The sequence below is a fragment of the Hyalella azteca genome, unplaced genomic scaffold, assembly GCF_000764305.2.
Source record: "Hyalella azteca isolate HAZT.00-mixed unplaced genomic scaffold, Hazt_2.0.2 contig7503, whole genome shotgun sequence".
Classification (NCBI taxonomy): domain Eukaryota; kingdom Metazoa; phylum Arthropoda; class Malacostraca; order Amphipoda; family Hyalellidae; genus Hyalella; species Hyalella azteca.
Window position 1 is genome coordinate 77,034 of NW_025937626.1, and position 19,215 is coordinate 96,248.

General features: G+C 34.9%; 1 protein-coding gene across 1 annotated transcript in view; it reads left to right on the plus strand.

Annotated features, from left to right (window-relative positions):
- LOC125178153 overlaps positions 1–8,904 on the plus strand; it is a 40,818-nt gene extending 31,914 nt beyond the window's left edge. The window contains exons 6-7 of the mRNA XM_047881270.1: positions 8,580–8,636; positions 8,743–8,904. Of these exons, the coding sequence (XP_047737226.1) occupies positions 8,580–8,636; positions 8,743–8,904 (219 nt within the window). The remainder of the gene's footprint in view (positions 1–8,579; positions 8,637–8,742) is intronic.
- The last annotated feature ends 10,311 nt before the right edge of the window (positions 8,905–19,215 follow it).

Here is a 19,215-nt window from a genome sequence, read left to right on the forward strand (position 1 = left end):
TATTAAATTAAAATAATGCGGGATTTATTGTTTTGTACGAATACTTTTTCACCCGAAAAGTGAACATGTTGCATTGTTTTTTGTTGCATTGAGATTTAATTTCTTTTGATAGTATTTTTAGATACTATGCGTCTCTATACATAATTTAAATCACTTTTCCTGTTAAGTTTGTGTACTTACATACATTAAAATACGATTTTTCGAGTGTACGAATATTTATTTCCCCCCACTGTATTTGGTCATGTTCGAATCTTTATCTGTCTATGTTCTATTGGCATCATTCACAGTATGATTTCAGTTTGAAGTTCACGGGGCGATACATTTCATTAATGTACGCATGGTATAGTGACAAATTAAAAATATTTGTTAATTTTAATTTGCCAAAATATAGAAAAATATAAATAGTGAAGACCTACGGGCTTCATTCAAATCAGTTAAGTTTACAATCAGTCAAATCAACCTACGGGCTTCAAATCAGTCAAATTTTGTAATCAGTCAAATTTTTTAATCAGTCAAATCAACCTACGGGCTTCATTCAAATCAGTTAAGCAGAAGTGCAGTTTTCAGTTTAGCTTAATTGAAATATGCGTTAAATTGTAAATGCTATTGTCCCTTTCCATCGCCAATCGTCCAACATTGTTATTCGTAATTCTAGAATAGAAGCGTAGTGGAATTAATAACCTCATTTGAATTCTCGATTTATCAAAGAGAGCATAAAAGGAAGTGTCTTTAATTACAAGTTTTCAATTTCTGTGTAAATTTAATCAGGAGGCATCATTTCATGACTATTAAATCGGAGCTAATGAAATGATGATTATTCAACCGTTAATTGGTCTGTAGATCACGGATGAAGAATTTTATTAAATTATTTAAAATTGTTTTACAGAAATTTCAAGAGGAAATTTTTCAGCAATAATATTTATTAGTTTATCAGTAATAAATTTGAAACCAAACTTTAATATTAAATGGAGTGTGGACAAAAAGTTTTTATTGCATTTCGGAAAAGCATTTTTCGCTGCATTAGGGGTTTCTCACACAATTCAGTGCCCCGAAAACAGTGGATGTAAATAATATGAATTTATTCAAATCCCTTTTTATAGTTCAAATCAATATTGTCCCTAATTACGATCTTATTCATTAGAAACTTAGAATAACATCAAAAATGTGCAAATTTGCTTTAATATTTAGAGAGCGAATTTGTTTCACTGCCTTTATTAGAATTTCTATAACTAAATTCAAAAATCTTGTTTGTATTTCATAAGTTTTAAAATTAGGTGTTTCAAGTTGTTATGAATTATATAAACTATCCTTATGTATGTACGGTAAAATAAAGTGAAATTGAAAAAACATTTTTCTTCTGTTCACCAATCAAGCTTCGGGATGAACCATATCTAGTCTGCGTAAGATCCATTTGACAGAAAAAATTGATTTCTCTATTGCAACTATAAATTCAATACCGGAAACATTTTAATTATGTCTGCGAATTCCATTAAAAATATAAATCGTAATAAATATTCAAAGCTAAATTTATGAATAATTTGTATTTCACGCAACTATAACTTCGTGTTCTGACCTTTAGTTCAAAATTAAATTTTAATTTCCAATCTGCCACTCCAATATGGTAAATGATTCAAATAAAAGACACCAATCGCAAACAATTATTATCCATCACGAGATTTCAGGTCTATGATTTTTTTACGTTTAAAACCAAACGGTTTGCCTTCAATACCAAACTCACAACTGCAATTCAAACTTGTGTCAAGAAATGCGTTTCACTTCTTGAGTTTTGGCATCCGCCATTTGTTCTCGAGGCTGCATTTTACCAAAGGATATTCCACGAGATACTTTGTAACTTCGGCCATCTCTTAGATCGACTGACTTTTTGGAGGCTGAAGCGACACAATCCCGGCAGGCAACAGAAGCCGTATTACATTCCTCGTTGCAAGCTTCGAATTTCTGTTCATTCAAAGCACTGTTTAATCCAGTCGCTGAAATTATTCTCATGATTTAGAGGCCTTGAATGGGCTACACGAAGCTCAAATGAGCTTCATTTATCACACTGAAATGTTGTCGCGAGTGCTTGGAAATGTTGTTGACACCAGTGATGATTTTCGCCTGCTTCCACATCATCAAGCACATAACATCATACTGTCCTTTCATATCGTTGAATAATAGTTTAAAGCTCAAATACGCTTTACAATAATAAAATTTCTGCTTTTCATTGCAATAACTAATCACTATAATATGGACATAATTCTTTGATTGAAAAAATTAGTATTCTTCCGAGACTGCAATTTCACTGATATAATGCATTTTAAGTGGCACTGATCCCTCGTTTAATCAATTGCATTTGATGAATTATAACCTGAGTTTTCATCTTTGAGGCATAGTTCCTCTGTTCAGTACATATTCCTAATAGTCTTTTGGGCGTGGTGTGGCATCCTGAAAGTAGACTTTTATATGTAGTAGGATGATGGATAGAGGAGTGTCTTATACTGGATGGTGGGCGATATAAACGATTTTTTCATTTGAAGTAACCTGAAACTAAATGATCTGATCTGAAATTGGACTTTCTTGAGATCCAACTTTTTTTGCGAATTATTTTCAAGTGAACACAAAAATAAGCAAAGTCTTAGAGTATTCGTACGGCAACTCAACGGACAACCCCGTATACGGGTTTGTCGTGTGTTCATAAATATCGCATAGTCTGCTTCGACTTCCGACATCTCCTAGTCATGATTTCGCAAAAAATGTATCGATAAATTCTAACTATTTCGCTTCCACACCTCAGGACGTCTGAAGCACAAAACTCATATTTCAACGGCCACGCCTCATGCAATCCGAAACACAAGTCCCATGTTTCAATGGCCGCACCTCACGCAATCAGAAGCACAAGTCCCATGTTTCAACGGCCGCACCACACGCAATCAGAAGCACAAGTCTCACGTTTCAACGGCCGCACCTCACGCAATCAGAAGCACAAGTCTCATGTTTCAACGGCCGCACCTCACGCAATCAGAAGTACCTCGCAGTCTGAGATTGGCTCGCTATGCCGAGGTGCTTTGTGGTCCCCAGTGCAATTACGCAAGATTTCTCGTTCAATTTGCACGGTCTCGTGCAGTTCCAAGCTCTGGGAATGCCGCAACAATAGCTGCCTGATGCTTCCAAGGCATCACTGGCTGAATTGTATTAATTGTTAAATAATCGAACCCTCAACCTATTGCATAAAAATCGTTCCTTATTTCTGCTCTTGCAATTATGCATGCCGAGTTTTATTTGTAATCCTGGTTCAGATTATTGCCACCCGTGGGAATGAAATCAAAGAATATTTAAAAAAAGGGTTCTCCCTATTTTTCATATCCTAACTGATTTCGCTCTAGAAGAAATTCTTTAAAAATTTGATTTATGAGACAATGTTTTAGGTCTATATGTGAATTGTGAATATGTGTTGCATGTATTAGATCCATTTTCTACGCCCTAAAATCGCAAAAACAATGCACAAATTTCAAGGAGTTTGATTAACACCAGTTTCGGTCTGTGATCACTTTGCTGGTTTTACTAGTACCAGCACCCCGGTGCTGCATTATATTGCGGCGATTACTAATACCAGCAACGAGGTGTGCGTTACATTGCAAATATCGCTATTACCAGCCCCGGTTAGCAATAAAATTGTGGGCATTTCGATTACCCGCTTCGCTAATGAGGCAAACTCCCGAGTCTGCAATGAAATTGCGGGTATTGGCAATCAAGCGCGCTGATACGGACGAAACTTAGACGCAAACAACAACAAAGCTCGGCGATTTATCGCTATCATCGCTATGCTGCTAATTGCCTCGTTAGCGTCGCAAATTACAGAGCTAGAAATTAAAACGAGGAGCCCTTCAAACTAACTTATTCGTGACCATGCAAAGCGATTATCCTTTGAATAATTACAGTGCGATCGGAGCTGCCGTTCATTTGGTTGCTTATTCACATGATCCATATAAAGAAGCTCTGAATTTGAACCGAGACAAAGTTACTAAAATTATAATAATTTATGGGGATGTCCCTATAAAGAAGATCTGAATTTGAACTGAGACAAAGTTACTAAAATTTCAATAAATTGTGAAGGATGAAAATTTAGACAACTTCCAATGATGAAATTTTTAATTATTTGCGTAAATTAACAGTATTTTCAAAGTTGGGATTAATTGCGAATATTTCATGAGACTTAATGTAATGTAGATTCTTGAGTTCAATGTTGTGGTAATGAAATATATACGATAAGCATTGGTTGAATTAATTAAGAATTTGTCATTGAATGAATTTCCTCAGTAACGACGACGACATTTTGAACTGGAAATTGCATGATTTTGGACTACTATTTTATTTGTATCATTTGATGGTACGCTTGGAAAATAACGAGGAATATGGTGCCCAACTATACGTTTTATTAATAATGTATCTGAATTTTTTTTTATTATGAGAAGCCTATTGTGATCAGATTTCATTTTTGACGGTCCATTAGCATAATATTTTCATTCACAAATAAAAATATTATAGTATATTTATCGGCTACAACATGAGACAGTTAAATCTCCCAGCATTGCTATCACAAGCTTTAGAAGAATCTCGGATTTACTGCAAAATTTTAAAGTAAAAATCGCCTTATTTCCTTAATTAGTGCTTGCAATATTAAATTGTTTTGAGTTCGTATTCACGCTTCTTTTTTTGTGGATTTTTTATTATTGTATCGCTTTCATATTGATTGCTACGAATATTTTTTGAAAAAGATTCAGATTAGTTTTATGCCGCCATATTCATTACAGGAATTTTGGATTTCACTCACGCAAACCCAACGAAGGATTATTGGATTTGCAGGGCATGGTAGCAGGATTCGCACAAGTGATAGAACAATTATTCTAATGATTTTAAAGTACATCGTTCTCTTCGCAATGCCATTTAAGACTACTATCAATAAAGGAGTCAAAGCTCCAGAAATTCTACTTTCGAACTATTAAGTGGCATTACCTGATTTTGGCTTGCCCAATTCAATTAATTTACCAACTGCTAGGGCTGTTTTTTTCCGTTGCAATGCTTAATAAATCAATTGTATTTTTTTAAACTATGATGAGCTTCTTAGAACCATTAATCTAAATTTCAACTCAATTAAATTGTAAGCTGACGAGACAAGAAAGAGCTCTTCTTCTATTATCAGATTTAGTTGCCACTTGATGATACTACACATTCTTTATTTACGTAGTCCTCGACCATACTAACCGATCCGTGTAAAATATATCCGTGATCCCTTTTCATATCAGATTTCAACGAAATTATGTTAGTCTGATCATTTTTAATTAGTTTGATAATAAATTTTTTGATAGTTTGATAATTTTTATTTAATTTCCTTAATATATTTTTACTATTATTTTTTGATAATAATAAAGTTTGATGATTTTTTAATAAATTTGATCATTTTTTTAATAATTATGATAAAATTTGATAATTAAGGCCCCACGTTTAACTCGAGCGCGGGCCCGCATAATTTAATCTGAAAAATTGCTCATACTCTGATACCTTAGCTTTTAAACTAATCATTTTAATGTTGTTCTTCGTATATTCCTAGCTAAAAACTTATTAGCAGTATCGTCCCAGTTTAATTTTCATACTTGTTACTCTGCGGTGACAGTCTAGACGCGCGTTTTCTGATGACCTGATTAACTCGCAGTTGTTCGTATGAAATTAAAATTATAATAAATTTACAGAGAGACGTCGTAATTCATCAATACCTAATTAAATTATAAATACGGGTTAAGACCTCGATTATCTTACGAATAATTAAATGAAGAATTTATTTGAGATACGTTTATAAAAAATATAACTCAGTACTCACTGCAGTGAGTGACAGAGAGCTCATTTTCTCGTCGACGAAAACTAGAGGTCACGGACGGACGGACGAACAGACAGACAGACAGACAGACAGACGGACATGGCGAGCACAATCGTGCATTTTTTCTATAAATGAGAAAATGCGCTAAAAAGAACCGATGAGAATACAGCACAAATGGAACCACTAAACAGAGATTGGGAAGCTGTTCCAAATTTCCAACATAAACTTTAGGCCATGTGGCTAAGGTTGAATCAAACTTATTTAAGTATGTCAACCGTCCATTTACATGTATGCCAAGGTATATAAATTGCTTTGAAAAATTGAGGCAGCTAGAGTGGAGTAGTTCAGACTGCAATCCATTAGTAAGATGTTTTGGGTCAGATACGACGAGAGATTGTCCGCTAAATTCTCAAATCTTGTGGCTACAAAAATTATAATTAATATAATAAAAAAAATTCTAATCATAATATATATAAAATTCTCTCAAGTATCGAGAATTTAATACGGTGTTAGGACTGAAATTTTTAAAACAATAACTAGTGATATAAAACCAGCAACTATAAACTCTCTGCTAAGCTAGGATTTTTCAACATTTTAATACTCGCAGAATCGGCGGGCTTAATCAAGGCTTTCTATCTATTGTACGAACGATAAATTTAAATAAATAATTTAATTAAATTATTGGCTGAATAAATAGTTTAAAAAAAACTTGGATTGGGAATTTAAAAATCAGAGCAGCTCGTAATTTTAAGGGGAAAACAGCGGTGAATGACGTCATGAAAGTTGATGAATTAAATCCGTAGACTTTCGTTTTGTCCAATGCTAGTCGCCATCTAACTTGCTATGACAGATTAGGTGACACGAAATTTTAAATCATCTAAACTGAGACATAAAAGACGCAGTCCGCGGTTTTATTGCAGCATAAAATTATTCTAGAGCGATGTGCATCTTTTGGAATCGCATTTCCAGTTTTTAATGCTGGGTTTACAATCATATCTAAAATGTAAAATTCTAACCCGCCAATTTTAATTTTGGGCTCTGCTGCTCGGGTCGCATGGTATTCTGTAATAGCAGGTAACACGTCAGTGCTTGGCCAAAAAATCCCTATAATTTGAAAATCCTTTTATCTCAAATTTCGGCGCCTTGAATCCAGTCATCGTTCCGAATCTCTATTTCAAGCTCAAATTTACCCCAATTTCTTTAATTTTATTAATTGATTTTTTCTGATATACCATCGTATCCGTGAGAGCAAATTTGGATCACGGAGGTAGAATTTTTATCACATATTTATTGAATATTAATTATTTTGAACTCTTTAAAAACAAAACTCTTTGCTGAATCTTCGCATTGTATATGAATGCTAGAAATGGATATTTAGTAATTTCACATTTTCTTCCTTTTATTCTAAAGGTCGACTGGAAAGTACGATAGCTAAAATTTAATAGTTTGAGGATGCGCTCCGAACGCTGATTCAAAGACTTCATTACGAACAATAACTGTGAACAACACTAAAATAATTAAAATTCCTTTCAAATATCAACTTCACTTTACTGTTGCAATACATTAATTATCGGGAAAAATATAACTCAGTACTCACTGCAGTGAGTGACAGAGAGCGCATTTTCTCGTCGACGAAAACGTAATGTCACGGACGGACGGACAGACAGACAGACGGACGGACATGGCGAGCACAATAGTGCATTTTTTCCATAAATGAGAAAATGTGCTAAAAAACAGACATTTCTATCATTCGATCAAAAGAGGAAATTAATGATTCCTCAAATTTTCATAATTAAGTATGTCAAGCATATGTGAAATTTCTCAGTTATATAGATTTTACTAGAGATAAAAAAACTAGTGCGTATCAATTCACATTAATTTTTAACAATTCATACATTTAATACTTGAATACGATTAAAAAATATTTTTTTTTCATGCCCGCGCACGTACGTACCTCTACTAGATATTTTAGAAACATCAAAATACATTTTGTATTAGAGACAGTATTTATAAATTAGTTTAAAATCTTTCAAACCTATAATATTTTAATGAAAATACCTCAATCTATCAAAAAAATATTTCATTAAATAAAAAAATTCTACAAGATATTATAAGCGCTATGTTTTATTTCTCTCACTAGGGGACGCCAGAGACAGCTAGCTCAGGAAGCAGGCTTATAAAATTTGAATACGACTACCTCGATCTATTAAGAATAATTTCTCTGCATGCCCGTGCATAATTTTTCAAAATATCATGTAAACAATGTAAATTTCTTCTAATAGGGAGGCACCAAAGACAGCCTGCGCAAGGTGGAGGCATATTATATTTGAAAACAACTTTCTCGATCAATTGATTATAATTTCTCCTCATGCCCGTGCATAATTAAATAAAATACCATGAAAACAATGTAAATTTCTGCCACTAGGGAGGCACCAAAGACAGCCTAAGCAAGGAGAAGGCATATTACAATTGAAAATAACTACCTCGATCAATTGATTATAATTCCTCTGCATGCACGTGCATAATTTTACAAAATATCATGTAAACAATGTTAATTTCTTTCACTAGGGAGGCACCAAAGACAGCCTGAGCAAAGATCAGGCACACTATATTTGAAAACAACTACCTCGATCTATTGAAATTATTTCTCTGCATGTCCGTGCATAATTCTACAAAATATCATGTAAACAATGTAAATTACTTCCACTAGGGAGGCACCAAAGACAGCCTGCGCCGGGAGCAGGCGCGGGAGCTCGTCTTGTCGTTGGTGCGGCCTGAGGCCTTTATTATTTGAATACGGCTAATTATTTCTTTGCATGCCCGTGCATAATTCTACAAAATATCATGTAAACAATGTAAATTTCTACCACTAGGGAGGCACCAAAGACAGCCTGCGTCGGGAGCAGGCGCGGGAGCTCGTCCTGTCACTGGTGCGGCCTGAGGCAATAGGCAACTACTCGTGCGTCGTCACCCCCGACAGCATCATACGACATAGCGGCACGGCTTCCTTCAACCTCATGGTCGTGGGTACGTAGGTTATTTTTAGCGCATTTTCTCATTTAGGAAAAAAATGCGCTATTGTGCTCGCCATGTCCGTCCGTCCGTCCGTCTGTCTGTCTGTCCGTGACTTCACGTTTTCGTCGACGAGAAAATGCGCTCTCTGTCGCTCACTGCAGTGAGTACTGAGTTATTATTGTTTTTAGAGTGGTTAGGTTAGGATCTGTTATTCAACTGGTCCCGGATCAGTTGATCCCATGATTAGTTTAGACCAACTGAACTGATTCGAAGATCATTATTTCAACTGATCTTGAGGAGGATAGATATCAATGTTAATTTTTATGTTTACGAAAATCAATCGGGTCCATTAAAATGCATGAACTTGGGTTTTTGAAATCTAAGCAGAAATGCATGCACTCAGACCGATTGAACGCAAATTTTAGCACAGCATTGAGCAATTTTTTTCCAATTGCCCATTATGCTATTGAAAAATGAAATTTTATGCTGAAAAATTAGATTTTTGGAGCTAAATTCCTTTTTTATTTTTCACGGTTCATTTTTTTTATCAAGATTTTCAAAATGTCCAGTTTTAAAATGACCAGATTGCAAATGCGAGCAATAATACCCGCATTGTCTTTATTGAGCATTTAAATTCATTTTTATTCATCGAGAAAATGTATTTTTTTAGTCCGTAACAACATTCATGATTTCACGACAAATTGAATGCAGAACTTGCATTTTTCATGGCGTTCAAACATGTGTTCAATGTTTGCAGATTAGGGAAAAAATTTAAGAGCACCTCATTTTACTTAAGCAAATCCTATTTATTTAATAGACTTATTAATTCTATATATAGTTGCTAAAAAGCATGGCTCACTGCAGCATGCAATTCAAGGACAGACCTGAGAAGAAGTAAAGTCCTTAGATTGGGTGTACCTCTTCGCCAAGTGGCGTTTAAAACAAATAAATTTTAATTTGGGAAATTTTCAACAGTAAAATCTCTAACTTTCTACTTCTAAAAGATGGGATAAATATCGACAATAAAAAACCATGAATAATGAATGAATAATTATTATCAAGATGTTAACTTCTTACCACTTTAGTGCCCCCGACGATTGCTCCTCTGATGACCGGAGCGTCAGGCCGAGTCAAGGAGGGCCAAATGGTGAAGGCGACCTGTCACTCCGCTCCCGCCTTGCCTGCGCCATCGATAAAGTTCTTCATAAACAATAGACCGGTGGGTTATGGTGCACGGAGTGTGGTGTGGCCGGTGGGTTATAGAGCACGGAGTGTGGTGTGGCCGGTGGGTTATAGTGCACGGAGTGTGGTGTGGCCGGTAGGTTATAGAGCACGGAGTGTGGTTTTGCCGGTGGGTTATAGTGCACGGAGTGTGGTTTTGCCGGTGGGTTACAGTGCACGGAGTGTGGTGTGGCTTGTGGGTTACAGTGGGTTATAGTATAGTATAGAGGACATAATTTATTGTGAACACATCGCAGTGGAAATTTAAATTCTTAATCATTTGCACCTAAGAAGTGAACAAATTTGTAGCGATTATTTATCTAGACCAAGTTTTTGAGGAGACTTTTATTTTAGCTTGCAAACGCATTTCGACTGCTTTTTGTAACCTTTGTTTCAGTCTTATGATATTCCTTATACTGCCCGACTAATTCAATATTCAATTCATCAAATGATAGTATTCTAAGAATTAGAAATTGTATCTGTATCTTATGTCAATTCACTAAACACCCTACCAAAAAATTCAAGCTTCCATGTAATCATCCGGTCTCATAAACGCTTGTTTATGAGACCGGATATGATTGTTTTTCATACCGCAAAATTTCCGATTTTTCATACCGGCTCCTGCTTGTACCGAACCCTAATTTTCTCATCAGGTCGTGAACGAATTCATGACTCAACCGACGCAGACTCGCAGCAACAACCGAGTGCTCGTGTCTCGAGCCGTCTCATTTAAGGCTTTCCGGCAGCTCTTCACCAACGGTCACCTGCTACTAGAGTGCCGAGTGCAGCTGCTGGAGATGGAGTGGAAGACTTCGTCTGAGTTGATCTTGGAGGACCATTTACTGACATCGCATGGCAGCGCGACAGGCAACGCCACTTACTGCCGGAGGAAAAGGCTGCTTATCTTTATCACGGCGTCAGTTTTGGTCTCACTTGGAGTCATCGTCTTGATTTGCTGAGGGGTCGGGTCATTAGGTGGACTTCTATCCAAATACCTGCTATAGACGCTCGATCGTTGTACATTCACTGACTTTGCGTCTATTGCAGGTTAGCATTGCATATAATTTGCATTCATTTACGATGTTAATTTTTTAGAATATATTCTTACTTGGAGACACGTCGTCAGTTGGGCAAGGAGACAATGAAGAAGAATTAGATGCACTTAAATTCAAATTACTTAATTTAATGGTTACTGCACTCTATGTAGATTCAATATAAGTTATGATAATATGGATAGCATATTGAAGCGTGTTTCGCTGTGCCAAGTAATGCCAACTTTTTATTGAATAATACCAAGGTTTTGTTTCCCGTGGATGTTATATGCTTGAGAAAACCTCTACTCGTATACTAAGGGATATTCCATACTGTATTTTTTCTCCAATTAATCAGATTGTTATCAACCTTACGAGCAATTTTTTTCATATGTAACGAGTTTACATTTTCCCCTGACGCTACCAACATCTCATTATTTTTGAATTTAGATACAAAAGTTTAGATTGTACGAAACTTAACAATACAAAACTGCAGCTGCCACAGTCCAATTTTACATGCACGTATTGATAGAATGCTAACAATAATGCCCATTCGTTAAATTGCTGTTCTATAAAAATGGCATAAATGACTTTTATGTAATAATAATCTTCTCATATATCGGATGATATTTGAATGAGGGAAATTCATTTATTCATCCATAATATAATAATAGCTATGGCTTGCTATTTAGTAAAATTTAAACTTTCACGCTCAATTTATTTTCATCACTCAATCATATCACAGCGAATGCCTGGAGTACTCATATATTACAGGTCATTTTTGTTTCATAAATAGCGTATTGTTCGATCAAGCAATAAGTGAGAATACTCCCATTATATATTTTTGGTTAAACGCGAAGATAATTAGAGGCAAACTGCAGATCGATTTTTTTTGTGAATCTCACTTAATTCACAATAAATTTCGGAGCAATATTGTTCATGGCAGTCACTGAGCTATAACGTCGTATGCAGTGTTATTCATGTACTTTACAGCTTTTTCCTAACTCATATATTTGGTCATGTTCGAATATTTATCTGTCCATGTTTTATTGGCATCATTCACAGTATGATTTTAGTTTGAAGTTCACGGGGCGATGCATTTCATTGATGTACGCATGGTATAGTTACAAATTAAAATTATTTGTTGAATTTAATTTATCAAAATATACAAAAATATAAATAGTGAAGACCTTATATATCAAGCTACGGGCTTCATTCGTATCAGTTAGGCAGAAGTGCAGTTTTCAGTTTAGGCTTAATTAAAATATGCATTAAATAATTGTACATGCAAATGTCCCTTTCCATCGCCAATCGCCCAACATTGTTGTTCGTAATTCTAGAATACAAACGTCGTGGAATTTATAACCTCATTTGAATTCTCAATTTAGCAAAGAAAGCATAAAAATCAGTGTCTTTAATTACAAGTTTTAAATTTCTGGGTAAATTTAATCAGGTGGCATTATTTCGTGACTATTAAATCGGAGCTAATGAAATGGCGATCATCCAACCGTTACTGTAATAATGGTCTGTAGATCACGGGTGATAATATGAATTTAATCAAATCACTTTTTATATTTCAAATCAATATTGCCCCTAATAACGATCTTATTCATTAGAAACTTAGAATAACATAAAAAATGTGCAAATTTGTTTTTATATTTAGAGATCGAATTAGTTTCACTGCCTTTATTAGAATTGCTATAACTAAACTCAAAGATCTTGTTTGTATTTCATAAGTTTTAAAATTAGGTGTTTCAAGTTGTTATGAATTATATAAACAATCCTTATGTATGAACGGTAAAATAAAGTGAAATTGAAAAAGCATTTTTCTTCTGTTCACTAATCAACTTTCGGGATGAACCATATATAGTCTGCGCAACATCCATTTGGCAGAGAAAATTGTTTTATCTTAAGCAACTATAAGTTCAATACCTGAAACATTTTAATTAAGTCTGCGAATTCCATTAAAAATATAATTAAAAATTTTAATAAGTTTCAGCAAATAACAATTATTGAAGATTAAGATGCCATTTCAAGATTGAAACGACACGGTCTTGATGAAACGAGAGTAATCCAAGCATTATTATCCTTCATTTAATCATGCATTTACGCATGAGAAATACAGATTTAATGCGTTTATTTTTAATGTAATTTCTAATTCTTCGTCGTCTTTGCTTTTAAGCGTCTCTGACACTCTACTGTATTGTTCTCCAATATTCCAGCAGAGCTCCTGCTTTGTAGTCGAATCTTTTATTTTTTTTCATAGAATAGTTAGCGTTAACTTGTCCTAAAAGTTCCTATTTTGCAAATAAGTTTGGCATCAAGTTTTCGTTTGAGGCATCCCTTATTATAGCACATGACATAAGGAAGGTGGAGATGTTTTTATATTCAATTTTCGTCTTTTGAGGCATGAAAACTTCTCTTTCAGATGCTTAGTTATAAAATTCTGATTTTTATTTGACTTGTCAGTGAAAATTTTCGTTAAGTACAAAGCAAATACAGCATAAAGCCTTTTTGAATTGGAAGACACAACGCAGCTTCTTTAATGGAAAGTAAATTTTGGTCATGATGTGTTCAATCAAAATAAACGAAGAACCAAAAAAAAAGTTTCCTGTATTTCTATTTGTAGTCCCATGTAGGAGGCAATAATTGGATAAATATGTTACATGCCTACAATATCTTCAAAAAGTAGCGTGAAAAAAACGAGGCTGGCGAAATCTCAAGGGATTGTGATCAGCTGCCACGTTGGAGTTCGCCGCCCTATAATAAATAAGCCTATATCCCGCCGGCGACCCCATTGTCTGAATGACAACAACAAGCTGAATGTTAAAAGATACCATCCTCATTTCTTCTAATCTGACGCACTAAAGAAAAAGTTTAACAGTGCTAGCGTAATAAGTAGTAATTTGTCTGCTCAATGTGATAGTTGTTTATGCCTGAACCTTTAGTAATTTATCAAGAATTATTATTCGCTATTTCTTTATAATTTATTAGCTTCGGAAATGATCAAAAAGTAATTAAATAATTTTCTAAATTTGTTTCTTGTACAATGTTTTTTGTAATATTTTACAGAAACTGATCTATAAGCATTACGGATTCGCGTATTCTATTACTATCCTCTACGATGCATGGAATCGACTTCGAGGTTCTTCACACAAACCGCTTCGTCAGACAAGGATCTCATCAATCTCTTTGGGCCCAAAATTTGGGCCCAAAGAGGCCCAAATGTGTTTGGGCCCAAACACATTTGGGCACGTTAAATGTGTTTTATATAAACTTGATGATTTGAATTGCTCCGTCACACGACATACGCATTATAAGAATTAGCAGGAAATCGGCAAATAAACTATAAACCTATAAATCATCTATGACTCAATGATTGACATAAGGTACACTCAGTCCCATCTCGGTATTTTACTGTCAAGTGTTCGCAGGTTCGGCCACTCATTGTTACGCCACCTATAGCCATCGGTGCACAACTCTTAATTTTAATTTTGGTAGTAAGACCATGGTTTAGGTTTTTTCCTCATTATGTCCAAACGTGGCAATTACAAATTAAAATAGTTTTTTAAATGGACGTTGAGGCAGCATCGACATCGGTATGGGAAGGTCAGGAATCCTTCATTTATCTTCCTTCAATTTTTTAACTCGATGCTGATACTCTCTGTGAGTATGTTTGATTCAGGATTGCCTTTCGTAATAGCCGAATCGCTGGAGTTAGCTGGAGTGTTCTAGTCCTGATATTTTATAGCCGTCGCTGTGAATGCACTTTACATGAGTTTATTAATATGAATTTTAAGAGTTAGTCCACTCCATTAATTGGTGTTCTCCATTCCGATGCTTGGTTTATCCGCGCTCCATAACTAATGTCCATGTTAATACTTAAGCGCGCCCCCTTAAGTTACTGGGTAAATGTTTCCTCAAGAAACAAATAAATGTGATCAGACAAAAATGTTTATTTACGTCCATTATTAAATGAAAAGAAAAAGAATAATTTTTTAGAGAGATGTTTATTCAAATAAGTATAGAATTGTTAGTCCTTGAAGTTTGACTGGAACTTCTTTCGTGTAGTTTATTTAGGAATTTTAAAAATTAATGTGATCCTATACGAGAATAGGTGACTATACGAATCATTATTTGTCCCAAGAAACAAATTTGTAATTATCTTCTTTTGGTGAAGCTATGAACGTCCCCAAAAAAACATGCTGTCATCCCGAGATGTTGTCGTCATCTTGAGATATTTAAGACAGCGATGTTTGTTCCAAGGAAACAATCAATTTGGCGTCGAAGCGGATTTGCTCGCGGAGATAATAACTCAGGACCAGACTCATAATGCAGTTAGCTGGAGTGTTCTAGTCCTGATATTTTATAGCCGTCGCTGTGAATGCACTTTACATGAGTTTATTAATATGAATTTTAAGAGTTAGTCCACTCCATTAATTGGTGTTCTCCATTCCGATGCTTGGTTTATCCGCGCTCCATAACTAATGTCCATGTTAATACTTAAGCGCGCCCCCTTAAGTTACTGGGTAAATGTTTCCTCAAGAAACAAATAAATGTGATCAGACAAAAATGTTTATTTACGTCCATTATTAAATGAAAAGAAAAAGAATAATTTTTTAGAGAGATGTTTATTCAAATAAGTATAGAATTGTTAGTCCTTGAAGTTTGACTGGAACTTCTTTCGTGTAGTTTATTTAGGAATTTTAAAAATTAATGTGATCCTATACGAGAATAGGTGACTATACGAATCATTATTTGTCCCAAGAAACAAATTTGTAATTATCTTCTTTTGGTGAAGCTATGAACGTCCCCAAAAAAACATGCTGTCATCCCGAGATGTTGTCGTCATCTTGAGATATTTAAGACAGCGATGTTTGTTCCAAGGAAACAATCAATTTGGCGTCGAAGCGGATTTGCTCGAGGAGATAATAACTCAGGACCAGACTCATAATGCTCCATCCTGGCCTATTCTTTGCGTGTAATAAAAGATGGACAAAACATGTTAAGCTTCTGACTGTACCTCAATATTGCACTCATGAACCGGCCAGTTCTTTGCGTGTGATAAAAGAGCGACTAAAATGTGAGGCTTCTGACTGTACCTCAATATTGCACTCATGAACAAGACACATTTTTCCAGGTGAGGTGTCGCAACCATGCAATATTCTGGAGACCGGATCAAGAAAATTCTAATAAGCAGCATTGTATTAGAAAAGTTCTCCAAAGTCGGTATTCGTACTCTTGAATAAACTCTTGATGGAGCTCATGACGGTTCTCCTGAGATTACTAATCGTTGATGTTGGCTTAGACAAATCGAATGTTTTAAATGTTTTACGCTGGTTATCTTGATTATCTAAACAAATTGTGATGTTCTAGTGGCATGATTTCTCAAAACCACTCACACTGAGAATAAAAATTATTAAGCAACATCAATATAAGAACATTCCAAGAAACATTGTCTTTATATATAATTGTTGCCTGATCCAAAATTAAAATAGTTCTATTTATTTGTTGCCTAATTTAATGCTTCTAGAGTACAGACATTTTGTGGCTAAAATCCGTAACCGGTTTAAATGGTTATGGTTATAATTTTTATTTTAACCATAACCATTTGTGTCTGCAATTGTGAAAAATTTTAATGGTTTAAAATTTTTCACAATTCTATGCTGGAATAAAGCAACTCCAAGGTGTCTGCAGTAATTTGAACCCAAGCATTTGATCGTGCACCGAATTAAACTATAATCTTATTTAATTATCTGATTAAACCACTGACACAATTCCCACCATGAGCAGTAACTGAGAATATTTGATTTGATAACTCATTGATTTTATGCGATGTTCAAGAAGATTCTATTCAGCATGTTACTGTCGAATTATTATCATCAAGCGTCTCCATCAATGATTATGTATCAACTTTCTATGTCTCATTGAGCGTCCCATAACAAAATTTAGGGGTGAGGGCTACTCTGCATTAGGTGCCGCCAAAAACTCTGGGAAGGCGTAAATCAGCCGCTCTATGTCCGGCAGGGTTTGAATGTGGTAGCCTCTGGACAGGTAGCTAGCTCGGCATGAGAAAGTATGTAATTTTCTGCTTAAATTATCACCATTCTCTTGAATATTGATTCGCGTGCCTGTTTTCTTACTTATTCTAGTTTATGCAACGAAAAAAAGTTCCTTGTGAGCCTTTGTTGTAACAGAATTTTAAATTTTCCTTTGTGAACTCCTATAGTTTTGCTTGCAGATTCTGCTCATTCATGTTTTGTTACCGCATACACGTGCTAAAAAACCAGAAGCTCATAACACTCTTTTATTTTCTTATTTCACCACCTTTAATATATATTTTGATGTTGACTGAAAAAAAAATAAACACACCGAGGAGTGCTCAAACGAGAAAAATTCTGAAATATATGCTCGCCTGTACCCAACATCAACTGATTGCCTTGGAAGAAGGTTAGTATAACAAAGTCATGTTTGAACTGATATAATATAATTTCACCATAATATAAATTCATAATATATAAAACCCTATTATCTTGCTGTCACAAGTTACACCGAACTTAACTTATTTTCTTCGTAATAGGTTTCACGTCAATTGACAAGCGAGATTTGAGCTTTTCGTTCAAAAGAAAGAAAACTAGCACTAGCACTAGCATGAACTAGTTAGTGGGACTAGCATGACTGGCTTGTCGCTAACCATTTTATAGTATCGAATCAACCTTCAATAATCGTGGAGAATTTTTATAAACTGAGTGTAAGTTATTTCGAAGGCTTATACTTAAAAATTAGATGTGGTTTTATTTTTTAGCTTCCTTTCTGACCTCGACACTGTGGTAAAACTATAGCATATTATTCATATGGGATTAATTTTTCTATATGAAGTTCAACTATTTAAAAATTGTAATTTTTAGTTTTGCAGACGAGATGAATTTTCCATTTATGTTACATTGAAGTTTATACTTAAAAAACCGATGGAACCATGCCGGTCTAGCTACAACCCGCCCTTTTTCTCAAGAAAATATTCCCGTCTTACCAAGAATGAAGTTCAAGCTTTCAGGAGGCAATTCATCTCAGCGTGAAGCATAATTTTTTTTCTGCAAAATATTCGCCTGTGTTTTTTAGGTCGTAAAGAAGGTGGCCGCGGGCTTCGTGATTCAGGACTAAAATACGGCCTAGCCGTGGGCTGTTCATGTGCCGTTCTTCGCAGGAAGATCAGCTCGATGGAGAGTGGATGAGCCATGGATTTTTTCATTTAGTTTCGAAAAAAAACATGATTAAGTCTGAATAATAAGTCATGAAAGGCACATTGGTGGAGAAGATATTTATATAGGTGTTTAAAAAAAACTTGAGATGAGATTTGCATTCTCATCCTAAATCTGATAGGATTTTAAGAGACGGACTGACTGGAATGAGCGATTCGTCGCGAGTCTTGACGAAAAAAGTTGCAATTCTGCATAAAGAAAATTTTCTTGAAACATCGTTGATAAGGAGGAATGCCGTGAATTTTCTTCTATTTTACCTCACTGCCTAAAAAAATCATCAATAATTTCCATTAAGGATTATTTTACTTAACCACGTGAATCTATTCCCGTGATTGCAAAGACTCCATATAAACGTAAGAATAAGTATGCTCTGGCAACCTAGAAAGCGTTTCTCCATTATAATTTTAGTCTATTGGTGTTCGAATTGAAATTCTTGCTTCGAGGCGCGATGTTAACAATCCATCTTCAATTATTGTAACTAGTAAATGGATTGATATTGTTTAAAATTTAATATATCGCAAAATGAATCGTTATGTTTAATTCCAGGAAATTAGTCTATCCTATATACAAGACTTATAAGAACTATTTAAAAGGCAATTCACTCTTCTACGACCGTCCATCGGTATTTAGAAGGAATATCTTTTTTTAATGAGGTAAGTGAAAAAACGCATCTCCCTTTGTTAAAAAAATTCGCTGCGTGAAATTATTTTGGGCTATTTTATGATGCAATGTTGGTTGCAAGGCCTACCTATATGGGATTTTATTACAGATAATTAAATTATGTTACAATGTACGAGGAGTTAAACCTTGGATTTTACTT